This window comes from Amblyomma mixtum, chromosome 9, assembly GCF_055824585.1.
Source record: "Amblyomma mixtum isolate Tamu chromosome 9, ASM5582458v1, whole genome shotgun sequence".
In the NCBI taxonomy this organism is placed as follows: Eukaryota; Metazoa; Arthropoda; class Arachnida; order Ixodida; family Ixodidae; genus Amblyomma; species Amblyomma mixtum.
This window is the reverse complement of record NC_143020.1, coordinates 69,911,133-69,938,143: the sequence shown is the minus strand read 5'-3', so window position 1 is coordinate 69,938,143 and position 27,011 is coordinate 69,911,133. Positions and strand designations below refer to the sequence as shown.

Below are 27,011 nucleotides of genomic sequence, written 5' to 3'. Positions count from 1 at the left end.
GTAAAAGAAAGGAATTCAAGTGAAAGTATTTTATTCAGGCATGTACAAATGCCTAGGAGGCAGACATAAAGGCTACCCTTATGCTATGTTCAATAGTTTAGTTTATTGGGAATTATTACGTTCCACTTTACGTTGTAACGATTCGCCAACAATATGAATTACGAAAGTTTGCGCGAATAATGTAGAGATGGCCGCCAACTCCAGCTGCTCCGCATCCTTCTAATTAGCGGAAATATTTAAAACGGGGAAACCTTTGAGTATATGTGATTACCGATGCACACGATGAAAAAAAAAAAAAAACTCAATGCCGAGTTCACTGAACTTCCTTTAATGGGTACAAGTATAGAGCTACTAGCGTTGCCATTAACTACCTCTCGGCGCAAATACCGACAGCAGCAGAGAGACTGTCAACATTGTTTTTCGCTTCACTGTGCTCACAATCTAGAATTGTGCTTTGAAAAATTGGCAGTGGCTTAGCTCTGTTATGCCAGGATGTACGCAGTGTAAGGTAGGGACGAGGTGTCCACATCTCGGTGGACACCTGAACCAGAGGGAAGACGTTAACTGCCCTCTTGGAACAGTGCACCTCAACCATGCTTTAAGCTACGTGGCGGTAGTGACAGATGTGCGCTGCACGCGTTGGCACTGACAACGTTGTGTCATAAACGCGGCGCTGAAGCCATAGGCCGTCGGCGTTCATTGTGTTCGTTGGCGTTGACAACGTTTTACATTCCGATCATTTTAATGACAGAACTGCGCATAATGACTCCCTGGCTCAGTGGACGCCTGAATCGTGCTTATAGGTATGTACGTGGGCTGCAGGCATTGACAAGGTTGTGCCAGAAACGCGGCGCTGAACCCATAGGCCATCGGCGTTCGTTGAGTTATTGGCGTTGGCGTTGCCGACGTTATACACTCCGATCATTTTAGGGAAAGGAAGGCGAGTGCACAGGGCGAGGCACGCCAGCTGCGCGTAGTGACGTCACTTGCTCCTTGCGCAGCACGGCTCTCCAGGAGCCACGCGAAACTGCTCAACCTCGACCAGTGTAGCCCAGCTACAAAAAACGGGCATGAAGAATTACGAAAGGAAACAGGATACAAAGCGGTATAGCACCGGCAGAACTGATAATGCACAGATAACTTTCTGTCGCCGCGTCACGTGCAGACCGAGATGGAGGAGATACGTCCGCGACTGCCGCCTTGATAACCAGCGACGGGTTGCAAAAATAAGAGCGAGCCTTGCGCGGGGCCCGCTCGCGCTGGGATTCCTTCAGTTGCAGGTTGCCGCGAACGGTGCTTGGAAGCATGCAGTACACGCTTGTCGGATTTTCAACGGAGCTCGACTGGAAGCCCCTGTGCTTTGTGAAGCCTCTTCCACCGAACAGGGTGTGCGGTGGGTGCGGTTTGGTGCGCCCGAAGTCCGCGCTGCTCCCGTGCGGGCACGCACTCTGCGACTGCTGCTACGAACAGTGCGCCAAAGAAAGCATACACGTCTGTCCTTTCGACGGCTACGATTGCGAGGACGAGGACATCGAATGGAGGGAATTCTCAGTCGAGGAGCTGCTCAAAAGACAGGTAAGCAAGGGCGGAACTGGGCGCTTTTGTATTGATATTACACCGTTACACGGACACCCTTACTGCGTGCTTAGTAGACAGCGTTGGTATGGTAGCATATCGAAAATGAAGTGCCTATGTCGGGGTGGCCTTATTTCTCACATTTAGATTAAGGTGCAAGGGTATCGAGGTGCCTCTCAGCGGCACCTGCAACTTGTTTTCTCATAGAGGAAAAGATTGCTCAAAACTGACCACATGGTAGAGAACACTTACAATACACAATAAAAATACCGCAAAAATAAGGAATTAGTAATGTGAATAGAACGTTAAGAGATCGGAAGCGGGCGGAGTGGGTGAGGGAACAAACGCGGGTTACTGACATCCTAGTTGAAATCAAGAGGAAGAAATGGGCTTGGGCAGGGCATGTAATGCGAAGGCAAGATAACCGCTGGTCCTTAAGGGTAACGGAGGGGATTCCAAGAGAAGGCAAGCGTAGCAGGGGGAGGCAGAAAGTTAGGTGGGCGGATGAGATTAATTAAGAAGTTTGTGGGGATACGGTGGCCGCAACTGGCAAAGGACAGGGTTGATTGGAGAGACATGAGAGGCCTTTGCCCTGCAGTGGGCGTAGTCAGGCTGATGATTATGAATGTGAATAGCCAATGCCAGGAAAGAGAGCAGGCTATTTCAGTTTAAAACAACAAACTGTCAATCATTGCTATGCAAAGGCAACTCCGTATGCGGTTTTACTGAGAAAATATCCCGTCAGCGATCGCGTACTGTGCCTTGGCATGACAACAGAATTCTTGGTGTTGACGGGGGCTGGGAAGTCGTAACAGCTATCGTCTTTCACGTCTTTAGGAGCCGGGAAGGTGTTCCCAGACAGCAGTGAGGTTTTCCCTCCATGCATTTTGTGTTGAGTGCTTGCTGCTTCGTGCTGATCTTTCCTACGCTCTCGCACCAGCGTGGCCTTCCTAGCCCGAACCGCGCCCCAGAGGGGATTTGCCGAAGTTGAAGGTTCGCCTTCTGCACGCAGTCGCCGCTGCGAGCACTTCGTCGTCCGCCGTTCCTCGGTCTGCCTGCGCCACCTATCGGCGTCTCGCTCGCTCGGCGCTGTTGAAAAGCTTTTATCGATACGAAGGCCTAAAGTAAAGACAAAGCACAATTGGATCTTGTTGACCGCGAGCCTCGCGAACGCGACGAGTGTCCTCCGCATCGCCCATATATGATAGCGGCATGCCATATGCTGCGCCATCTTCGGTTTATTTTGTTTCTCAGGCCACGCGCCTTGGGAATATTGGTTGTACTCCCTGTTACTGAGCGGTACGTTTCCCCGAGGTGCAGCCCCTCGGGGCTACACAAAGCTGGTTGGTTGGTTGGTTGGTTTATGGGGTTTAACGTCCCAAAGCGACTGAGGCTATGAGAGACGCCGTAGTGGAGGGCTCCGGAAATTTCGACCACCTGGGGTTCTTTAACGTGCACTGACATCGCACAGTACACGGGCCTCTAGAATTTCTCCTGCAAAGAAATTCAACCGCCGCGGCCGGGATCGAACCCGCGTCTTTAGGGTCATCAGCCGAGCACCATAACCACTGAGCCACCGCTGCGGCCCAAAGCATAGAACTGATTATATCGTTTTATTGCGAAAGCAATACTAATTGCACTTTCACGCCTTTGCCGTGCCGCGGCGGTGACCACCATTGACCTTCATTTGACCTTGATTGCATTAGATTGGATTGGACTGAATTGGATTAGATTAGATTACATTAGATTAGAGTAGATTACATTGGATTGGATTGGAGTGGATTGAATTGAATTGGGTTGCATTGGATTGGATTGGTTTGGATTGTATAACCGATGCATCACCACAAGTCTAACCACAAACACCACCACCAGCTACTCTACCAGCTGTACCATGGCGTAGGGACGGATATTGGTTTCGCAATTTCCAGGCTTAACCAAGCTAAGCGACAGCGAATTTTTTTTTTCTATATTGGCTAACAGTGTCGATGACCTTCGCGGCTGCTATAACGAGCGCGGGGGGCGGAATCGCTGCGCGCATGGTAGTTTTCACGGCTATAGCCCAGAAGCTTGAGATTGAAAATTGATTGAAAATTGGTTTCCGAGGAAAGGTAATGGCGCAGTATCTGTCTTGCATCTCGGTGGACACCTGAGCCGCGCCTTAAGGGAAGTGATCAAGGAGGGACTGAGAGAAGAAAGAGAGAAAGAAGTGCCGCAGTGGAGGTCTCCGGTATAATTTAGACCACCTGGGGTTCCTTAACATGGGAACCCGTCGAAAAAAGCGAGGGCGACGAAATGTAGTGGTCCGTTACGTTGCCCTCTCCCACCCGAGCGACGCTTTGGACCGAGGTTGCGTGTGGTCAAGACAAGGCCGTGCCTGACAACGAGGTTTAGTCTATATTTACGTCTGCCATCTACAGAGAGAGAGAGAGAGAGAGAGAGAGAGAGAGAGAGAGAGAGCATTTTAGTGCGAGAGTATTCTTTAACCGTGTTCAACCCCAGCTAAGCAAAATGTGCGAAGCTCCACCCTGAGGGTGATCAGAACGACTAGAGCTGGTTACTGGCCGCGCTGGTAGATGGCGCCACGGGACCTGTGTCGACGTGAAATTATCAGTGCGAGGCAAGGCGTCAGGATACAGAAAATTGGATATCTTGGCTATTTTCTGAATATGTACGCGTTTTTTTTTCGTTTCTGCATTAATGTCTGTTTACAAAAGGAAGGTCCAGGAGTAGTTCCTTAAATGAAAGGTGTAATGGTGTTTTGAGAATTCGAGGCTACTCTAGAATTCGAATCTATGAAGCTTTAGGTAAAGCATGCAAAGTAGTTTTGCGCTAGCGTTCAAAATAGTGACGTAATCACCGATTAAAACTGCGACGATGTTGAGGTTTCCCCTCACTACACTAGAGGAGTGCGGGAAAACTCGTGGTGACGTCATTGTTGCCGAAATTTCAGATGTCCGCTGCCTTCGTCTGCATGCGGCCGTGCGTCTTTCGGTGTCGCCAAACAACACTTCGTAAGCTTCCCCTTCGACGCCATTCGTTTTCTTATTGAAATAACCACTTCTTAACTGGAAGCTTATCCCCACCGTAAGTGACGTCATCATTGCAGCGTTCTTCCTGTCGCTTTGCACTGCACAAAAGCCCGAAAGCCGACCCCGCTTTAGTCGGCAATTACGTCAGCATTTGAAATGCTAGTGAAAAGATTTCGCATGCGTTACCTGCAAGTGCACACATTGGGCTCGTTTAAACTCGTTGGATTCTAAGACCTATTCAGCTGCATTTTAAAGCATAACTAAGACTCAGTATGTACAATGCTTTGTTTTCAGGTGAAGTGTTGGAACCAAGAAAGCGGGTGCAAGCACGTGACGGCTGCTTCAGGGATCGCCCAGCATTTCCAGCGTGAATGCGGACACCACACCGTTCGATGTCCCAAGTGCTCCGCCACCATTCTGTGTTGCGGTGCAATCGCGCACCTGAAATCAGGATTCTGCGACTCGGTTACGGCTCTGGTACCAGAATCCGAACAACAATCCAGATCGAAGAACGAACAGGCATTTCTAACCGTTTTCCGGGCAGGACTAGAAAAACAGGCGAGCGAGATGAAGGAATTCCTGGGGGAAATCGTCGGTGGCATTAGGGCACATGGCGATCGACTCAACGAAATCTCTCATGGCATAAACAGTTCAAAAGAAACCCTGAGACAAGAACTAGCGGATGGAACCAAGCAAAGCAATGAAAGTTTGGCCCAAGTCATGTGTGAAATCAACGCGTCCAACAAGCAAATCGAGTTCTTGTCCGCAAGCGTCGATGCAGCAAACCTTTCTGGAAGCATTAGGAGACTGGAGAAAGCAATGAAAGATGAACTGGCTCTTTTGGCAAATGAAATACGAGACCAATTTTTGAAGGTTGCAACCGCCGTCGAAACAGGCAACACTAGAGGGAACGAAAACGCTGAGGTGGCTATTGGTCACATCAAACTCATTTTGAGACATTCAGAATTGAGCATTTCACAGTGCGTGTTTTTTGTAAAAGATGTGAGAACCCTTCAAAAGAAAGCTCTCGAGGATCGATACGCTGTGTACGAGAACGAGAAGGTGTATTTGCGTGGCTACTGCATAACACCTGGGGTCTTGTTCAGAAATAACAGTGAAGCGGTGATACTTTCCCCGCGGATGCGCCTAAACAAGGGCGACATGGACGACGATGTTCAGTGGCCATTCGAGCAAAAGATCAGGATGAGCGTGATGCATCCCAAAGAAGGCGAAGAACGCACGTGCGAGGGGAAAACTTCTCGTTGTTTTGAGAACTACAAGAGACCAACATCGTCAAGTAACGGACCCATTTCTTTCCCTTCGTCGCTTAATCTCAATGACCTCATTAACGACGGTTACGTGGAAGACGAGCAGCTTCGTGTAAAATGGGAGTTACTTCCATAAATGGTGCTTGACAGAAGAGAGGTTTGATGGGGCTGGAGCACAATTTGAGCTGCATCAGTTGAATCAATGTTGCTGTGCGTAGCGGTGGTATCCAATAAGGCTTTCTTAGCAAAGTTTTCATGAAAAATAATTTTCTTTTTTACCAACTGTGTGCCGGTAATCCTAAGTTCAACAATACAGCTATGTCTGCGTCCTTCTTGGCAACAATACACTTTTTCAAAGAATAAAGCATTTGTTTGAACAAGAGTGTCCCTGTTTTTTCCGGAGTAAAAGAATGCGCCATTCCTAAAACCACGTTAATTTTTCCACTGCGGAGGATTTGCTTCCCTTACGGTGCAAATTGTCTCCACAGCGCAATTTCAACGGTTTATTAAGTATGAAATGCTTTCAGCTCCCGACGTTGTCTTGCGGAGGGTGCCCTTTGGGCCAGTACAGAGAACATGGCGGCTGACCTAAACGAACCTTGGCGAAGCTTTCGCCACCTGGTGCTGCGTGTTACGCTTTCGCCGGAGCGGCGCATGCGTCAATACCAGCATCTTCTTGGTCCCGTGGCAGGCGAAGCAATCGCTCGGCGCGGAGTAGCCAAAGTTTCTCCTTGCAACCCGCAAGGCGCAAGCGTAGTAGCCCTGGTGTCGTTTGATAAGCTAGGCAACAGCGCCGCGTGAGTTGTCATCATTACGTAATACCTGCGAGCTCTCGGACTACCGTCTAGAACACTATACCAGAACAAAAGTCTCGTGCCGCCATTTATCAGCACGGCCAGTAGTACGCTGTAATTTGTTGTTCCGTAGCGAGAGCTACACTACGCCAGCTCTTCGAGCCTTCAGCGTGGCACCCCTTGAGCTCCGTGGCCATGAGCCGGTTGGTCACGTGGTGCGGAGCAGCTGCTGCTGCCGGCGAAACAGAGCTGCAACAGCTGTGCGCATGCGCTGTGTCGAGTGTGTGTGGCTGATTAGCGGCTGATTAGCGACGCTCCCCAAGACTCGCGTGCGGCTATCAACGTCTATGAGCCAGCCTTGTTTACGGTTCGCCTTTCCTGCAGTGCATTCCATGCTTACATTATTTCCTCTAACGATCGCATGCAAAGCTGAAGGTCAAATGACGCCTGGATTTGACCTCTAATGGAGGCTCGCCGCAGACGTGGCTTTGTCGTTATACCACTTGACCTGTGGCAGCTGTCACCGCTCGTTCCGCCGCTGTGCCGACCGCTCGCTCTCGCCAAATGTGTCACATGACTAACCACGTGATTCACTCTTGCTGAATAAAGGCCAGCGCTCGCCGCCTAGACACCGCAGAGACATGGAGACAGAAACTGTCACCTGGACGAGTTCTTCGACTAAGCATTGGAGGCTGCTTCTAGCGATCCCTACGACAGACAACGTCACGAAGCCCCGTTGGCTAGAGATAAGTCGCGAAAGCGGGCTCGTACAGTTGATGAAACCGATGAAGAACGGGAGGTACGTCTGGAGAGGCAGCGGGAAAGGGCAGCGGATGCTGCCAACGTCTCCGCGTGGACATCGGCCATTGGTTCAGTTCCCTTTCGCTACGTATAACCAGCCGTGCTGAGCCACAGCCATTTGTTTTTTCGTCGGTAAGTGTTTCGGTGAGCACCTTGAAATGACGGCAGCAGAGACAGACATGAGCCAACTAGGTTTCCGTTGCTCTTTCAGGGAGTTATCGGCTATTTGAAGACATTAATTTTACGCACGTGTTTGTTTTCACTGTACCTGGTCCCTTGCATCCTGGCAAGCTTTCGTAGACTGCTAAAAGGAAATGGCTGATTTTCACAGAAAATGCATTGCATTAGAAAAGATTGCCGCCGATTATGTTACTTCCTAATGCTTAATTTGAGCGCAGCTCCTCAGCTGTTTCAGCTTTTCGATAGGCTGAGGCAAAGAATTCGAGCAAGATATGTATGTACAATTACAGACAACTTGTTATTTTTCACACACACTCCTTCTTCAAGAAACAGTCCACTAACAGAAACACTGCACTAACACGCAGTGGCTAAAGGCGGCGGCTATGCGTTTCGGCTTGGGCGTACCAGAGAAACGGCGCCAGGAGCGCGCGCAGCTAGAGCAGCGCGCTGCCCCGGCTGCGGAGTAGGGTGCCTCGATGCCAGCGCCACCGTCGGCGCAGCGCTGGCATCGAGGCACCCTAGCTGCGGAGCTGGTTACGACGGGCAACGGCGACGCCGCGAAACGCAGGAACGGCCGCCAAAAGAGCTGCACTCTAAGAAAAAAAAAAAACAACGCACGAGCTAGCTCGCTTAACTCTTGTGCTTGCAGTGACTTCTTCCAAAGCAACACACTTTCGTTCACTACTACTCCAGCCGAAAACTTCGCAATGCAGCAACTAAGCCGTGATAGGCGAGGTGGAGAACAAAGAGCCTCGTAATGAACAGCGCTTGACAGCGCAGTCTCTAGTAGACACGAAGTACTTTTGTTATTTGCAAACTCCTTGTCTTCATGCTATAGATCGTGACAATATGACTTGGCTGGTTAACTCGGAAGAAAATAAAAATGGCATCGCTCAAGACCCATGCATTGCGGCTGATTTTCTCCGAAGAAAATGTTTGCATATGAAGCGGTCGGATCCAAACCGATGTCTAAGTTCCTGCAACCGCCATTGAGGTCTCTGCTGACGGGGCGGTGAAGCTAGTTCTAGCAACGCTATGGCCATCTTATACTCCGTTTCATACATAGCAGGCAACGCTGCCAAAGCTAGCGCGCCTGTTCGCGCAGGCTAAGTCCGCACGCAAAAAATAGTTCGCCACACAACCAATGCGAACGCAAACATATTTCGTAGCGACAAATATTAAGTGCCGTGACTGGCACCTCCTTGACTTCGTTTTACCTCTTGCCACATTTTCGCCCTGCGACTCGTCGAGATTTCGAGAAGAAAAAAGTGCACGTGGCGGTATGATACGCGGCTGGTAGGTCGAATCGGCCCTACTCAATCCGCGCCCAAAAAGTAGTTCACTCTTCGTGAAAACTATGGCCAGAGAGCCCGAACACTGAGTGCCTCACAGCTTCAACTGTCATTTTCAATGCTACCACATCGTTTTATACCGCTGTTTGTATTCGTCCAAACAATGACCGGAGTTTCGAGAAGAACGAATGATACGTGGCGGAGTAATATAGTTTCGCGGACCTCCTACTTCAGCAACCTCCGCAGCGTTGCCTGCTATGTATGAAACGGAGTATAGATACGCGCATGAGAGATATCCTTGCACGGCACGTACTGAGTGCATGTGGCTCTATCCTTATCTGTCCCGCGTTTCAGTGAAGTTGGAAGCTTGCTCAATTTGTTTGGCGTGGAAAACAACACCGAATTTGTTCGCAATCACAACGCACTTTACGCGTTACGTCACGCATACGCCCCTAGCAACAACTGCTGCTCTTCGAAGGGCGAAGGGACGCCCGGCTCCAACATGCTCAACTATATCAGTAGCCGATAGCACGCTCCGGGGTGCTGGCGGCGAATAAAGGTCCGTGAATGAGTTTCATAATCGTAGTGCTAGCCTGTCGCATGGCGTTCCTGGGATAACAATCTTCAGCACTTTGTGCCCCACATCAGTTTGCACATGCCGATAGCGATTGCGTATGATATAAAGACGATCCCCAGGTAGCGCAAGGTAATGGGGTAATGGGTAATGGGGGATCCCCAGGTAATAATAATAATAGAGATTTATTCATCAAAACGATGAAAAGGGCCGAGGAAAAAAGCCAGCAAGGCTTGACGAGCCCTCGGCCCCTTCACATACAAAGGCATCAGGGGAACAAAGAATACATATTGTGCATGGGACCCAATACCGGAAATGGATGGCTTCACTGTGGTCCTTGGTATGACCGACCTCTGCCATTACATTTCCAGTGTTGGGCCAATATTCTGATATTCCAATATTGGGCCAATTTCCAATATTAAATGTTTCATTGTGGTCCTTTCTGAACGTTGCTATCACGGCGTGAACGTTGTTATCACGGCATGCTGACAAACGGGCTCAAAGCACCAGATGACTCCAAGGGCGGAAGTGCCTCGCTGTTCTATGTCGGCGCTGCATTGCCCTGATTATCCAGGGCGACACACATTTCAGCGTTTACATTCAATAAAGCAAGGTGGGGTGAGACTTTGAAAATGAGTTTTAAAAGTTGGGTGTGCAGCAGTTGTAATAAAACCTATGGGTATAAAATTTTGCTAGGAATATAAAAGATAGACGCAGCCTGCATCACAGCTCTAAACTAGTTTTAAAGTTGTTTAGTATTTTTATTTTGTTTTGATTTTTCTAGTAATGTGCCTTTTTCTTAAAAATGTACTGTCCACAGAGTGTAGAAACTTTGTACGAAATTAGCAACCAAAGCTTTACGCAAGTTGAATTAAAATTATGCGCTTCTAACAAACACTATATTTGTTGTTTTTATATTTGTCGTTGCGATAAAACTGCCACATATGAATGGTTGTAAGAAAAATAGAAATGCATCTAGGCTATTGATTCTCGTTCCAGTTTTGCAAATGCCATTAATTACCATCGGTGAAAAATTTTGTTTTCTTATTACCTATGGGTCCCGAGAAAAAGGTACCCAAACCTCCAAGAATGGTGTTTTTGAAAAACGCCAGTATAGTCTCTGAAAACATTTTAAGCATGAAATGCTTTTAGCTCCCGTTGTCGGCAGTGTGGTGACGTCACGCCGAGACCGAGAGCCATCATCCGGGCACTGAATTCCAGTCATCCGGGCTCTAAAACGAGAACATCCGGGCACCGTACGAGACTTAACGAGATTTAACGAGACTCTCTAAGCTCTCCTACGCGACCGGCATGCAAGCGCCGGTTGGTCTCCAAACGAGACAAAAAATAACTGCTGCCAGTGCCTTCTCAATGTTTATCAAGATATCAGTGGAGCTGTGGGTTTGATAATGCACGGAATTATAATTTCCGATTTCTAATAACGCATGCAAAAAGCACATAAATGCCATGTTGCACTTCGTTGTCGTACGTGATCCGGGGGAGAAGCGCTGCGTTCAAAGGGCAAGGCATCGCGCCGAACGGATGGTGGCGTTCCTTCCTTCCTGTACGGTGCGGTTCGGGTGTCCACCGAGATGACATTAGGCCCGTAAACATTTCATGCTTACTCTACTCTCGTTTACGGGAGAGGCAGAGATTTTTTTATTCATCAGCACTTCACTTTGCAGCAGACGGCCCCATGAGCTCTTTATGTTGCCACATAAAAAGAAACGGTATGTTATGGTATGAGGGGTTTAACATTTATTGCATGGTGTAAGCGATTTAGTCTCTCAAATCGACTCAGGCAATGATGGACGCCGTAGTGGAGGGCTCCGGATAATTTCGACCACCCGGGGTTTTTCAACGGGCACTGACATCGCACAGCACACGAGCCTCTAGCATTTCGCTTCCATCGAAATGCGACCGCCGCGGCCAGGATCGAACCCGCGTCTTTCGGGTCAGCAGCCCAGCACCATAACCACTGAGCCACCGTGGCGGCGTCTTTAACATTCGAAAGCTGAACATTTGCTCTGAGAGAGCTGTAATGGAGGGCTCCTGATTAAATTAGACCAACTGGGGCTTTGTAGGGGCACTGCAATCGTATAGTACACGGCCGTCTACATTTCACCTCCATCGAAATGGCCGAAAACGTCATTAAGCTCAAGCAGCCGAAAGATACCACGGCAGGTGTCAAAAATTGGCAATGGCTTAGCTTGGCTATGCCAGGATATACATAGCGCAAGACACAGCTGGCGAAGCCAGCGGAGGCCAGCACAACGACGAGGCACGCGGTGTGACTTCATAGCAAACGGCGGCGGCTCCACGGCGAGGCGCGCGGTGTGACGTCACGCCAGATGGTGCGGCGAGCGCGCGGCGTCTGCCAGCTGCGGCGGTTGCTAGGCAACAGCTCAAGGTCGGTCTCTGTGCCTCCTCGGAGCACCGCCACTGCGAAATCGCAAGTTCGTGGCCAATGTAGCTTTCGCTGCAAAAATTTGAGGAAGAACTTTAACTCCGCGTTAAGTCTATGACGCGATAGCGTAATGGGTTAATGCCCATATATCCAGAATTTCATTCTCTTCTTTACATTCATACATCCGTGGGTAGCCACTATCCTGCGATCGCAGGTGCTCCCAGCGGCGGTCCTTGTGCGGCGCAGGTTGCTCTTCCCGAGCGAAAAATCACTAACTGCCACCTGCCATCGTGTGCAGGTTGTGATGACGCCGCAGTGTCACGTGACCTAGGTGGCCCACCTGCCAGAGCTTTTGCTCGTACAACGCTGAAGGCGGATTTTCTGGATAACGGGTCCTTGGACCTATACAGTTATAGCGAAATTTTAACCACGCAGTTTCAGCAGTTCAAGTCAAGTGAAAGTTAATCCAGTAATATGCGTTGTGGGGCTAGTTGGTTCATACTCAGATTTCTTTTATGCGCACAGAAAGACGACACAATAAGACAAGGTAGACAGGACGTCTACCTTGTCTTATTGTGTCGTCTTTCTGTGCGCGTAAAAGAAAGGAATTCAAGTGAAAGTATTTTATTCAGGCATGTACAAATGCCTAGGAGGCAGACATAAAGGCTACCCTTATGCTATGTTCAATAGTTTAGTTTATTGGGAATTATTACGTGCCACTTTAGGTTGTAACGATTCGCCAACAATATGAATTACGAAAGTTTGCGCGAATAAGTTAAAGATGGCCGCCAACTCCATCTGCTCCGCATCCTTCTAATCCGCGAAAATATTTAAAATGGGAATCCTTTGAGCATATGTGATTACCGATGTACACGATGAAAAAAAAGCTCAATGCCGAGTTCACTGAACTTCCTTTAATGGGTACAAGTATACAGCTACTAGCGTTGCCATTAACTACCTCTCGGCGCCAGTACCGAAAGAAGCAGAGAGACTGTAAACATTGTTTTTGGCTTCATTGTGCTGACACTCTAGAATTGTGCTTTGAAAAACTGGCAGTGGCTTAGCTGTGCTATTCCAGGACATACGCAGTGTGAGGTGAGGGCGAGGTGTCCACATCTCGGTGGACACCTGAACCAGAGGGAAGACGTTAACTGCCCTCTTGGAACAGTGGACACCTCAGCCGTGCTTTAAGCCACATGGCGGTAGTGACAGATGTGCGCTGCACGCGTTGGCATTGACAACGTTGTGCCATAAACGTGGCGCTGAAGCCATAGGCCATCGGCGTTCATTGTATTCATTGGCGTTGGCGTTGGCAACGCTCTACACTCCGATCATTTTAAGGAAAGGAAGTGTGCGTAATGACTCCCTGGGTCAGTGGACGCCTGAATCGCGCTTATAGGTACGTGGGGTGATGAGAGAGAGATGTGGGCTGCGGGCATATACAAGGTTGTGCCAGAAACGCGGCGCTGAAGCCACAGGACGTCGGCGTTCATTGTGTTCGTTGGCGTTGACAACGTTTTACACTCCTATCATTTTAAGGAAAGGAAGTGCGCATAATGACTCCCTGGGTCAGTGGACGCCTGAATCGCGCTTATAGGTACGTGGGGTGATGAGAGAGAGATGTGGGGTGCAGGCATTGACAAGGTTGTGCCAGAAACGCGGCGCTGAACCCATAGGCCGCGCGCATCCGGGCGGCGGCCGACGCCACTGGGGTCCCGAACTAGGGACCTCCACCTAGTACTTGTAAGGGCTGGCCCCCTCTGAGTCAGCTCATGCAATACCTCCAGTAGTGCATGTGTAAATAAATGTTTTCCACCACCACCACCCATAGGCCATCGGCGTTCGTTGAGTTATTGACGTTGGCGTTGTCGATGTTATACACTCCGATCATTTTAAGGAAAGGAAGGCGAGTGCATAGGGCGAGGCACGCCAGCTGCGCGTAGTGACGTCATTTGCTCCTTGCGCAGCACGGCTCTCCAGGAGCCACGCGAAACTGCTCAACCTCGGCCAGTGTAGCCCAGCTACAAAAAACGGGCATGAAGAATTACGAAAGGAAACAGGATACAAAGCGGTATAGCACCGGCAGAACTGATAATTCACAGATAACTTTCTATCGCCGCGTCACGCGCAAATCGAGATGGAGGAGATACGTCCGCGACTGCCGCCTTGACAACCAGCGACGGGTTGCAAAGATAAGAGAGGGCCTTGCGAGGGGCCCGCTTGGGCTGGGATTCTTTCAGTTGCAGGTAGCCGCGTACGGTGCTTGGAAGCATGCAGTACACGCTGGTCGGATTTTCAGCGGAGCTCGACTGGAAGCCCTTGTGCTTTGTGAAGCCTCTTCCACCGAACAGGGTGTGCGGTGGGTGTGGTTTGGTGCGCCCGAAGTCCGCGCTGCTCCCGTGCGGGCACATGCTATGCAACTGCTGCTACGAACAGTGCGCCAAAGAAAGCCTACACATCTGTCCTTTCGACGGCTACGAGTGCGAGGACGAGGACATCGAATGGAGGGAATTCTCAGTCGAGGAGCTGCTCAAAAGACAGGTAAGCAAGGGCGGAAGTGAGCGTTTTTGTATTGATATTACACAGTTACACGGACACCCTTACTGCGTGCTTAGTGGACATCGTTGGTATGGTAGCATATCGAAAATGAAATGCCTATGCCGGGGGGGCCTTACTTCTCACATTTAGATTACATGCAAGGGTATCGAGGTGTCTCTCAGCGGCACGGGCAACTCGTTTTCTCATAGAGGAAAAGATTGCTCAAAACTGACTACATGGTAGAGAACGCTTGCAATGCACAATAAAAATATCACAGAAACAAGGAATTAGTAATGTGAATAGGACGTTAACAGAATGGAAGCGGGCGGAGTGGGTGAGGGAACAAACGCGAGTTACTGACATCCTAGTTGAAACCAAGAGGAAGAAATGGGCTTGGGCAGAGCATGTAATGCAAAGGCAAAATAACCGCTGGTCCTTAAGGGTCATGGAGTGGATTCCAAGAGAAGGCAAGCGTAGCAGGGGGCGGCAGAGAGTTAGGTGGGCGGATGAGATTAAGAAGTTTGCGGGGATACGGTGGCCGCAACTGGCGAAGGACAGGGTTAATTGGGGAGACATGGTAGAGGTCTTTGCCCTGCAGTGGGCGTAGTCAGGCTGATGATGATGCATGTGAGCAGCCAGTGCCGGGAAAGAGGGCAGGCTATTTCAGTTTAAAACAACAAACAGTCAATCACTGCTATGCAAAGGCAACTCCGTATGTGGTTTTACCGAGAAAATATCCCGTCAATGATCGCGTAATGTACTGTCGCGATCACAATATTGCGGGACGTGGGAAAGCGTTCTGCGCCACCTAACTGCGTTCTGCGCCACCGGACGGCACATCGGCGCTCTTTCGCCCCTTGCAGGCATCTCTGTGCCGTCACTCCTACCTCACGCGCGCCGTATACGTAGCTAACAGCCGGCCCCAGGCGCCGCATCGGTATCTGGCAAGCATCTGCCTAAGCCGCTGATGGGTGAAGCAGATCGCGGGTTACCTTTCGCGGCGCAGCGACTCTTGGTAAAGAAGAGGAAGCGTGCACTTACGTTTTCTGTTTATTATCGGCCTCCTCGCAGGCGTGACCACCAATTTTCAACGGCCAAGCGCTGAACGAACGGGCCACACGGCTCCGAATGCCGGGATGACCAAGTGCTTATGATTGCGAGGAGCGTTGGTATACCAAGCCTTCCGCGAAAAATGCGATTACGTTAAACAGAAAGTGGAAAAATATAACGATGTTCGGCAACAATTCCCTCAGGTGTGTCACGCGTGTCCTGCACTCTGCGAAGCTAATGCCCCGTGAACTTGGCCTCGGCGGTGCTTACTGGTTGTAGTTGATCGCGGGGGGAGGGGGGATGGAAGCTTCAGAAGTCGCCGTTTTGGGGAAGTGACATTCATAGTGCGAACGCAGTAAAACAAAGAACACGCCACTGCGGGTCCCTTCCCCTTTACGCAAGTGGCTGCTTCGCGAAAAGCGGCAACTATCTGTTTCGCCCTTCTCAGCGGCTGGAGCCAACGCTAGCCGGATATTTAAGCGGCACCTGGCGCCGGTTCCGTTCTACGTCCGCCGTGCGAACCGTAGGAGAGATGCTTGCGAGGAAAGAACGAGCGGGAGTGCGACGTTAGGTGGCGCGGAATGCAGTTTCGCCACGCTTTCCCACGTCCCGCAATATTGTGATCGCGACAGTACCTTGGCATGACAACAAAATCCCTGGTGAGGACGGGGGCTGGGAAGTCGTAACAGCTATTGTCGTTTCACGTCTTTAAGAGCCGGCAATGGGTTCCCAGAGAGCAGTGACGTTTTGGCCTCAATACATTCTGTGTTGAGTGCCTGCTGCCTCGTGCTGATGTTTCCTACACTCTCGCACCAGAGTGGCCCTCCTAGCCCGAGCCTCGCACGAGACGGGACTTCCCTAAGTTGAAGGTTCGCCTTTTGCACGCAGTCGTCGCTGTGAGCACTTCGTCGTCCGCCGTTCCTCGGTCTGCCTGCGCCCCCTATCGGCGTCTCGCTCGCTCGGCGGTGGTGAAAAACTTTTATCGATACGGAGGCCTAAAGTAATGACAAAGCTCAATTGGATCTTGTTTACCGCGAGCCTCGCTAACGCGACGAGTGTCCACCGCATCGCCCATATATGACTCCGGCATGCCATCTGCTGCTCCATCTTCGGTTTATTTTGTTTCTCAGGCCACGCGCCTTGGTAATATTGGTTGTACTCTCTGTTACTGAGCGCTACGTTTCCGAGGAGCAGCCCCTCTGGGGTACACAAAGCATATAACTGATTATATCGTTTTATTGTGAAAGCAATACTACTTGCACTTTCACGCCTTTGCCGTGCCGCGGCGGTGACCACCATTGACCTTCATTTGACCTTGATTCCATTAGATTGGGTTGGACTGGATTGGATTAGATTAGATTACATTAGATTAGAGTAGATTACATTGGATTGGACTGGGTTGTATAACCGATGCATCACCACAAGTCTAACCACAAGCACCACCACCAGCTACATTACCAGCTGAACCATGGCGTAGGTACGGATATTGGTTTCGCAATTACCCGGCTTAACCAAGCTAAGCCACAGAGAATTTTTTTTTTCTATATTGGCTAACAGTGTCGATGACCTTCGCGGCGGCGATAACGAGCACGGGAGGGCGGAATCGCTGCGCGCATGGTAGTTTTCACGGCTATAGCCCAGAAGCTTGAGATTGAAAATTGATTGAAAATTGGTTTCCGAGGAAAGATAATGGCGCAGTATCTGTCTCGCATCTCGGTGGACACCTGAGCCGCGCCTTAAGGGAAGAGATCAAGGAGGGACTGAGAGAAGAAAGAGAGAAAGAAGTGCCGCAGTGGAGGTCTCCGGTATAATTTCGACCACCTGGGGTTCCTTAACATGGGAACCCGTCGAAAATAGCGAGGGCGGCGAAATGTAGTGGTCCGTTACGTTGCCCTCTCCCACCCGAGCGACGCTCTGGACCGAGGTTGCGTGTGGTCAAGACAAGGCCCTGCCTTACAACGAGGTTTAGTCTATATTTACGTCTGCCATCTACAGAGAGAGAGAGAGAGAGAGAATTTTAGTGTGTGAGAGTATTCTCTAACCGTGTTCAACCCCAGCCAAGCAAATTGTGCGAAGCTCCACCCTGAGGGTGATCAGAACGACTAGAGCTGGTTACTGGCCGCGCTGGTAGATGGCGCCACGGGACCTGTGTAGACGTGTGTAGAATAATAAATAAAGAAAAGCTGAGCATGGTGGCAATTGCCACCACCCCGTTTCAAAGGGGGCGCTCCTATCCATCCATCCATCCATCCATCCAGACGTGAAATTATTAGTGTGAGGCAAGGCATCAGGATACAGAAAATTGGATATCTTGGCTATTTTCTGAATATGTACGCGTTTTTTTTTCGTTTCTGCATTAATGTTTGTTTACAAAAGGAAGGTCCAGGAGTAGTTTCTTAAATGAAAGGTGTAATGGTTTTTTGAGAATTCGAGGCTATTCTAGAATTCGAATCTATGAAGGTTCTAGGTAAAGGATGCAAAGTAGTTTCGCGCTAGCGTTTAAAACGGTGACGTAATCGCCGATTAAAACTTCGACGATGTTCAGGCTTCCCCTCACTACGCTGGAGCAGTAAGAGAAAACTGGTGGTGACGTCACTGTTGCCGAAATTTCAGATGTCCGCTGCCTTCGTCTGCATGCGGCCGTGCGTCTTTCGATATCGCCAAACAACGCTTCGTGAGCTTCCCCTTCGACGCCATTCGTTTTCTTATTGAAACAACCGCTTCATAACTGGAAGCTTAGCCCCACCGTAAGTGACGTCATCATTGCGGCATTTTTCCTGTCGCTTTGCGCTGCACAAAAGCCCGAAAGCCGACCCCGCTTTAGTCGGCAATTGCGTCAGTATTTCAAATGCTAGTGCAAACAGATTTCGCATGCTTTATCTGCAAGTGCACACATTGGGCTCGTTTAAACTCGTTGGATTCTAAGACCTATTCAGCTGCCTTTTAAAGCATAACTAAGACTCAGTATATACAATGCTTTGTTTTCAGGTGAAGTGTTGGAACCAAGAAAGCGGGTGCAAGCACGTGACGGCTGCTTCAGGGATCGCCCAGCATTTCCAGCGTGAATGCGGACACCACACCGTTCGATGTCCCAAGTGCTCCGCCACCATTCTGTGTTGCGGTGTAATTGCACACCTGAAATCGGGTTTCTGTGACTCGGTTACTGCTCTGGCACCAGATTCCGAACAACAATCCAGATCGAAGGACGAACAGGAATTTTTAACTGTTTTCCGTGGAGGACTAGAAAAACAGGCGAGCGAGATGAAGGAATTCCTGGGCGAAATCGTCGGTGGCATCAGGGCACATGGTGATCGACTCAACGAAATCTCTCATGGCATAAACAGTTCAAAAGAAACCCTGAGACAAGAACTAGCGGATGGAACCAAGCAAAGCAATGATAGTTTGGCCCAAGTCATGTGTGAAATCAACGCGTCCAACAAGCAAATCGAGTTCTTGTCCGCAAGCGTCGATGCAGCCAACCTTTCTGGAAGCGTTAGGAGACTGGAGAAGACAATGAAAGATGAACTGGCTCTTTTGGCAAATGAAATACGAGACCAATTTTTGAAGGTTGCAACTGCCGTCGAAACAGGCAACACTAGAGGGAACGAAAACGCTGAGTTGGCTATTGGTCACATCAAACTCATTTTGAGACATTCAGAATTGAACATTTCACAGTGCGTGTTTTTTGTAAAAGATGTGAAAACCCTTCAAAAGAAAGCTCTCGAGGATGGATACGCGGTGTACGAGAACGAGAAGGTGTATTTACGTGGCTACTGCATATCACCTGGAGTCAAGTTCACGAACAACAGTGAAGCGGTGACACTTTGTCCGTGGATCCGCCTAAACAAGGGCGACATGGACGACGTTGTTCAGTGGCCATTCGAGCAAAAGATCAGGATGAGCGTGATGCATCCCGAACAAGGCCAAGAACGCATGTGCGAGGTGAAAACTTCTCGCGGTCGTGCCTACTACAAAAGACCAACATCGTCAAGTAACCCACCCACTGGTTTCATTCCGTCGCCGCTTAATCTCAGTGACCTCATTAACGACGGCTACTTGGAAGACGAGCAGCTTCGCGTAAAATGGGAGTTACTTCCATAAATGACAGAAGAGAGGTTTGATGGGGCTGGAGCGCAATTTGAGCTGCATCAGTTGAATCAATGTTGGTGTGTATGCGCTATCCATTAAGGCTTTCTCAGCAAAATTTGCATGAAAATTGATTTTTTTTTACCAGATGTGTGCCAGTAATTCTAAGTTAAACGGAACAGTTATTTTTGCATCCTTCTTGGCAACAATACACTGTAGCAAAGAATAAAAGATTTGTTTGAACGAGAGTGTCCCTGTTTTATGCGGAGTAAAAGAATGCGCCATTCCTAAAACCGCGTTAATTTCTCCACTGGGGAGGATTTGATCCCCTTACGGTGCAGATTGTCTCCACAACGCAATTTCAACGGTTTATTAAGTTTGAAATGCTTTTAGCTCCCGACGTTGTCTTGCGGCGGGTGCCCTTTGTGTCAGAACACTGTGCGATGTCAGTGCACGTTAAAGAACCCCAGGTGGTCGAAATTTCCGGAGCCCTTCACTACGGCGTCCCTTATAGCCTAAGTTTTTTCGGGACGTTAAACCCCATAAACCAAACCAAACCAGAGAACACGGCGGCTGACCTAAACGAACTTTGGCGAAGCTTTCGCCACTTGGTGCTACGTGCTGCGCTGCCGCGGAATCGGCGCATGCGTCAATACCAGCATCTTCGTGGTCACGTGGTGGGCGACGTCATCGCTCGACGCGGAGCAGCTAAAGTTTTGCTTTGCAGCCCAAAAGGCGCCAGCGCAGTCCTGGGGTTTAATAAGGTAGGCGACAGCGCAGTAAAGGGTGGTTCTTTTCTCTTCTTTGTACTGAGAGGTTGTTCCTCCGTTCTTCTTTTTTTCAACGAAGTACTGAGCCAGTAGGAAGACAGGGGACTGTTGTCGAGCACTGATACAGGCTTTATGTACACAGACGACTATTTACAAGGAGTATGTACATGACAGCATGATGTCTGACCAGCCGCCCCGTGGACCCACTCCACGGCTACTCGAGAGCACGGTCTGCGTGCCTGGCTCCGGTCGAGACCAAAATCTGTGTCGCGATGGCGGCAGAGCATAGCGCGCCCCCGCGCTCTCTCCCCACGCGAAAAGAAAAAAAAGCAAGAAGTTGAATTATTCTTAAGCCGCGAGCAGGAGGAGCCTCGTCACTAAATGTGTTTTTGCTCTCTCCCTAAAAGTCCCGGCCTTGGCGCCATACACAGCTTGCAAACGCGGCGACGAAAGCCCTCCCGCCACAGGGACCGCGACACACCCCTCGGGGCAGGTAAGATGCCGCTAACCGTTCCCAGATGAGGCTAGCAAATGGGCGCGCAGCTACCGGGCATTGTCCGTACCGCGCCACGCCATGTGGCACCGGCCCTGTCAGAGAAGGGATGTCTTCGATAACCGCAAGCGCGCCCTCCGCGAGCCTAACCCTTTGAAGAAAGCCGCGAGGCGCGCATGCTGCCCTTCCCTCTCCCCACAACAGACCTGTGAGCGATCCGCACTCGGCCACGGAGGATGCTTTCTTCCCGCAGGCCGCGACCGGGCGGAAACGCGACCTTCAACTGATAGGGGAGACCTCTCGTTTACTTTGGGAAAAAAAGAACACGGAAACGAGCTTCTAGTGAAGCAGCGAACGCCGTCCAGGCTAACGACCACGATGCTGTCGCCGCGCAGCTCGTAGAGCGGCTTTTTCAGTCGTTATTACGGCGCCGGTTAAAATGGAAAGAGGCGATTGAATGGCGCCTACCTTACAAGCGCCTTGTGGGTTGCCGTCATTACGTCATGCCCGGGAACTCTAGGACTATAGTCTATAGTCGGATACAACTTAAGTCTGCAGTGAAGCTCCGCCCACACTGAGCCTCCGCGCGCAGAATTCTTCCACGACAAAAAAGTAGTCTGTGGCTGAAACGTTTCTTGTTACGTAAACAAGAAGCTTAGCACAAGAAAAAAGTTACGAGCTCTACAGTTTTGATACGTGGATTGTTTGATATAGTCAAGCATCAAAAAATTGATTTCGTTTACAGTTGCGATTCGCCAGCGGAGTAATACAAGACGCCGCGGACCGCGGCCCAGTGTTAGCAACTGCTGTTTTTATAAGTTGTATCCTACTATAGAACGCTGTACTATAGAACAAAAGCCCCTTGCCGCAATTTATCAGCACGGCCAGTAGCCAGCCGTAATTCGTTGTTTTGTAGCGATAGCTACACTACGCCAGCTCTTCGAGCCTTCAGCGTGGCACCCCATGAGCTCCGTGGCGGCGCCGTTAGTCACGTGGGTTGGTCACGTGGTGCGGAGCAGCTGCTGCTCCCGGTGGTGCGGTGCGCCGGCGAAACCGAGCTGCAACAGTTGTGCCCATGCGCCGTGTCGAGTGGGGGGGGAGTGGAGAGCGGGAGAGGGGACCACTCCAGCTCTCGCGTCACTTGCGGTTCAACCAGAGCTAAACCACGGCCAATATTTTCCGACGTGGTTATCGCCGGAGGTGGGGATGGCGTCGTCCTGCCGCGGCGATGATGGTGATGATATATACTTTATTTTCCACCAGATAAGGAGGTCCTCTACTCCCCGTTCCCGGCACGCAGACCTTGGTGACGGGGGCCGGGACCTCTGCGATTAGAAGCAGGCGAAGAGGTCTTGATTCCTCGCGGCTTCTTCAGCTAGGCGGATGGCTTGTTGCTGTGGAGCAGGGGCCTCGCTCCGCAGCAGTGCTTCCCAGGTTTCTCTACAATTTATGTTTTCCTTAGCTCCTGGGAAGCTAGCGCATTCCCAGATTATGTGGTCGAGGGTCCCTCTCGCCCCACAGTGCTTGCACTTATCGTTTTCTTTGTTATCTCTATGAACATGATATACCCAGACCGGGTTCACGAAGTTCCCAGCTTGGAGGCGGTGCCATGCAATTGCCTTCCTATTGGTTAGACTTTTATCCGGTGGTGGCACCAGTCTCCTCTGTAACCTATAATTTTGCAGACGCTCGTCCATGTTCCGGCAGTCGGGCGCCTTCACAGCTACCCCGAAGTAGAGAGCTCGGGCTAACTCGTGGGCCGCGTCGTTGCCAGGAATGGACGCGTGTGCGGGAGTCCAAATTAGGCCAATTTTTCTGTTTAGCCGTCTACTGGCAAGAATCCTGCCGCGGCGAATGTCCCAGTGATCTGTGCAGCACTGTGCTGGCGCCATCCCCCCTTCTTCGGCACGTGGCGAGCGCTGGTATTGCGGGGAAAGCGAACAGAAACGGCGAAGAATACCAGGTGCGGTGTAGCTGGTGAATGAAAGCTAAAGGAAAGAAAAGTGGCTGATGAGCGACGCTCCCCAAGACTAGCGTGCGGCTATCAACGTGTGTGATCCAGCCTTGTTTATGGTTCGAGTTTCCTGCACTGAATTCCATGCTTAAATTGCTCTAGCGACCGCATGCAAAGCTGAAGGTCAAATGGCGCTCGGATTTGACATCTAACTGGAGGCTCGCCGCAGACGTGGCTGTGACGTTATACCACTTGACTCGTCGCAGATGTCGCCGCTAGGTCCGCCGCTGCACCGACAGCTCGCCCTTGCCGGTTGTGTCACGTGACTAACCACGTGATTCCCTTTTGCGGAATAAAGGCCAGCGCCCACCGCCTAGACACCGCAGAGACATGGAGCCAGAAACGGTCACCTGGACGAGTTCTTCGACTGAGCATAGGAGGCTGCTTCTAGCGATCCCTACGACAGACAGCATCACGAAGCCCGTTGGCAAGAGATAAGTCGCGAAAGCGGGCTCGTACAGTTGATGAAACTGATGAAGAACGGGGGACAAAAGTCTCCGGACCACGTGTTACTCAAACGAACCTTATAGCTCTACTATGAGACAGCGGCTGGAGACCGCACTTGTGGAGATGAAAGAACAAAAATTTAACTCTTACCTCCACAAGTGTGGTCTCCAGCCGCCGACTAATAGCAGAGCTATCGGCTTCGTTAGAGGAACACGTGGTCCGGAGACTTTTGACCCCGACTGTACGTCTGGAGAAGCAGCGGGAAAGGGCAGCAGATGCTGCCAACGTCTCCGCGTGGACATCGGCCACTGGTTCGGTTACGTTTCGCTCCGTATAACCAGCCGTGCTGAGCCACAACCATTTGTTTTTTCGTCGTAATTGTTTCGGTAAGCACCTTGAAATGACGGCAGCAGAGATATGAGCCAACTAGGCTTCCGTTGCTATTTCAAGGAGTTGTCAGCTAGTTGAAGACATTCATTTTACGCCACTTGTTTGTCATATGTTTGTTTTTCACTGTACCTCGTCCCTTGCATCCTGGCAAGCTTTCGTAGACTGCTAAAAGGAACTTCGCTGAAAATGTTCATAGAATATGAATTGCACAAGAAAAAATTGCCTACAGTTACTTCACTTCCTAATGCCAAATTTGAGCGCAGCTCATCAGCTGTTCCACCTTTTCGATAGACTGAGGCAAAGAATTCGAGCAAGACTTGTATGTACAATTACAGACAACTTGTTATTTTTCACACATACTCCTTCTTCAGAAAACACTCCGCTAACAGAAACACTCCACTAACACGCAGTGGCGAGTGGCGGCGGCTAGGCATTTTGGTTTGGGCGTGCGGGAGAGGGCGCCAGGAGCGCGCGCAGCTAGAGGAGCGCGCTACCCCGGGTGCGGAGCTGGTTACGAGGGACAACGGCGATACCGCGAAACTCAGGAACGGCCACCAGAGAGCTGCACTCTAAAAAAAAAACGCATGAGCTAGCTCGCTTAACTCTTGTGCTTGCGGTGACTTCTTCCAAAGCAACATACTTTCGTTCACTACTACCCCAGCGAAAACTTCGCAATGCACCTACTAAGGTTTGAGAGGTGCGGTGGAGAACAAAGAGCCTCGTAATGAACAGCACTTGACAGCGCATCCTCTAGTAGCCATGAAGTACTCTAAACTAGTTGTCTTCATGCTATAGATTGTGACAATATGACTTGGCTGGTTAACTCGGAAGAAAATAAAAATGGCATCGCTCAAGACCCATGCATTGCGGCTGATTTTCTCCGAAGAAAACAATTGCATATGAAGCGGTGGAATCTAAACCGGTGTCTAAGTTCCTGCAACCGCCATTGAGGTCTCTGCTCACGGGGCGGTGAAGCTAGTTCTAGCAACGCTATGGCCATCTATACTCCGTTTCATACATAGCAGGCAACACCGTCAAAGCTAGCGCGCCTGTGCGCGCAGGCTAAGTCCGCACGCAAAAAGTAGTTCGCCACACAACCAAAGCGAACGCAAACATATTTCGTAGCGACAAATCTTAAGTGCCGTGACTGGCACCTCCTAGACTTCGTTTCACCTCTTGACACATTTTCGTCTTGCGACTCGTCGAGATTTCGAGAAGCAAAAAGTGCACGTGGCGGTATGATACGCGGCTGGTAGGTCGAATCGGCCCTACTCAATCCGCGCCCAAAAAGTAGTTCACACTACGTGAAAACTATGGCCACAGAGTCCGAACACTGAGCGCCTCACAGCTTCGGCCGTGATTTTCAATGCCACTACATCGTTTTGGTTTATGGTTTATGGGGGTTTAACGTCCCAAAGCGACTCAGGCTATGAGGGACGCCATAATGAAGGGCTCCTGAAATTTCTACCACCTGGGATTCTTTAACGTGCACAGACATCGCACAGCACACGGGCCTCTAGAATTTCGCCTTCATCGAAATTCAGCCTCTTCGGCCGGGATAGAACCCGCGTCTTTCGGGTCAGCAGCCGAGCGCCGTAACCACTGAGCCACCGCGGTGGGGCACTACATCGACTTATACCACTCTTTGTATTCGTCCAAACAATGACCGGAGTTTCGTGAAGAACGAATGATGCGTGGCGGAGTAATATGGTTTCGCGGACCCACTACTTCAGCAACCTCCGCAGCGTTGACTGCTATGTATGAAACGGAGTTTAGTGACGCATATGAGAGATATCCTCGCACTGCACGTACTGAGTGCATGTGCCTCTATCCTTATCCGTTCCGCGTTTCAGTGAAGTTGGAAAGTTGCTCAGTTTGTTTGGCGTGGAAAACAACACCTCGCCACCGAGCGTGTTCGCTATCAAAACGCACTCTGCGGTCTTTTTGCTCTACGTCACGCATACGCGCCTAGCAACAACTGCTGCTCTTCGAAAGGCAAAGGGACGTCCAGCTCCAACATGCTCCACTATATCACTAGCCGATAGCGTGCTCCGGGGGGCTGGCGGTGAACAAAGGTCCGTGAATGAGTTTCATAATCCTAGTGCTAGCCTGTCGCATGGCGTTCCTGTGATAACAATCTTCAGCACTTTGTACTTCACATCAGTTTGCACATGCCGATAGCGTATGCGTATGATATGAAGACGATCCCTAGATAGTGCAAGTAATGGGGCCCAATATCGGAAATGGATGGTTTCACTGTGGTCCTTGCTAGGATCGACCTCTGCCAATACATTTCCAGTGTTGGGCCAATATTCTGATATTCCAGTATTGGGCCAATTTCCAATATTGGATGTTTCACTATGGTAATTAGTAGGACCGGCTTTTGCGAATGCATTTACAGTATTGGGCCAATATTCTCATATCCCAATATTGAGCCAATTTCTAATATTGGAGGAGGGATTGCTCGCACGTAACTTCTCGAACGAACTCCTTAAGTTGTGAGGAAACGTACCGGCGGGCGTTAGGCCGAAAAATGGCTCTACCTGCGCTGTGTATTTTGTAGCGAAAGCTACATTGGCCACGGACTTCCGATTTTGCTGTGGCGGTGCTCCGAGGAGGCACAGCGACCGACCTTGAGCCGTTGCCTAGCAACCGCCGCAGCTGGCGGACGCCACGCGCTCGCCGCGCCATCTGGCATGACGTCACACCGCGCGCCTCGCCGCGGAGCCGCCGCCGCTGGTTGGTATGACGTCACACTGCTCGCCTCGTCGCTGAGCTCGCTTTCGCTACGTATATCCTGCCATAGCCGAGCTAAGACACTGCCAATTTTTTTTAGTCAGGACCCTCTTCTTGCTGAAATGTCCGTAGCTCTGAGAACGGGCGACAAATTGGGCAAATGTAACTTTATGCTGGTCGTGCACCAACTGAATCTGAAATCAGTTATCATCGATAGCTTTCAAAATATGTCAGATTCTGTCGGCTTCCGACATCTGCTCATTCACCCTCTTGGTCGACCACGTCCTCAATGCAACGGATGAAACTCTCTGTGACCCACGGCGACGTCGGGCGTAGGCGTTGCTGAACGCTTAAGGCCCATCTCCATGGACACATCCGAGGCGCACCAGCGCAGCGCTTACGCGCCCAGCGCCGCACCGCGACAAGCGTCAGAATACATATGCAACTCGATGGCCTGTCGCTGCTACCGCGCTCAGCTCGGCTCGGCGAAGCAAACGGCGCGAAGGGCCGTACCGGATGCCGAGAGAACTGCGTTCTCTGATTGGTTACACCGACTGCAAACCAGCG

At 50.4% G+C, this 27,011-nt stretch overlaps 2 protein-coding genes across 2 annotated transcripts; both read left to right on the top strand.

Annotated features, from left to right (window-relative positions):
- On the top strand, nucleotides 1–6,248 carry LOC149329596 (uncharacterized). The gene is made up of 2 exons (XM_089560319.1): nucleotides 1–1,575; nucleotides 4,899–6,248. The coding sequence occupies exons 1-2, from the start codon at nucleotides 1,306–1,308 to the stop codon at nucleotides 6,006–6,008; spliced, it is 1,380 nt and encodes a 459-aa protein (XP_089416445.1). The 5' UTR covers nucleotides 1–1,305; the 3' UTR covers nucleotides 6,009–6,248.
- A 7,859-nt stretch (nucleotides 6,249–14,107) lies between these two features.
- Nucleotides 14,108–19,837, top strand: LOC149329595 (TNF receptor-associated factor 6-like). Its single transcript, XM_089560318.1, has 2 exons — nucleotides 14,108–14,461; nucleotides 18,497–19,837. The coding sequence occupies exons 1-2, from the start codon at nucleotides 14,192–14,194 to the stop codon at nucleotides 19,607–19,609; spliced, it is 1,383 nt and encodes a 460-aa protein (XP_089416444.1). The 5' UTR covers nucleotides 14,108–14,191; the 3' UTR covers nucleotides 19,610–19,837.
- Nucleotides 19,838–27,011: the final 7,174 nt, after the last annotated feature.

What these genes read in the sequence shown, in the direction of transcription:
- LOC149329596 (XM_089560319.1), top strand. Translation starts at nt 1,306, where the DNA reads ATGCAGTACACGCTTGTCGGATTTTCAACGGAGCTCGACTGGAAGCCC. An exon ending in AGGAGCTGCTCAAAAGACAG is followed by an intron (nt 1,576 to 4,898) that starts GTAAGCAAGGGC and finishes CTTTGTTTTCAG; the next exon opens with GTGAAGTGTTGGAACCAAGA.
- LOC149329595 (XM_089560318.1), top strand. Translation starts at nt 14,192, where the DNA reads ATGCAGTACACGCTGGTCGGATTTTCAGCGGAGCTCGACTGGAAGCCC. An exon ending in AGGAGCTGCTCAAAAGACAG is followed by an intron (nt 14,462 to 18,496) that starts GTAAGCAAGGGC and finishes CTTTGTTTTCAG; the next exon opens with GTGAAGTGTTGGAACCAAGA.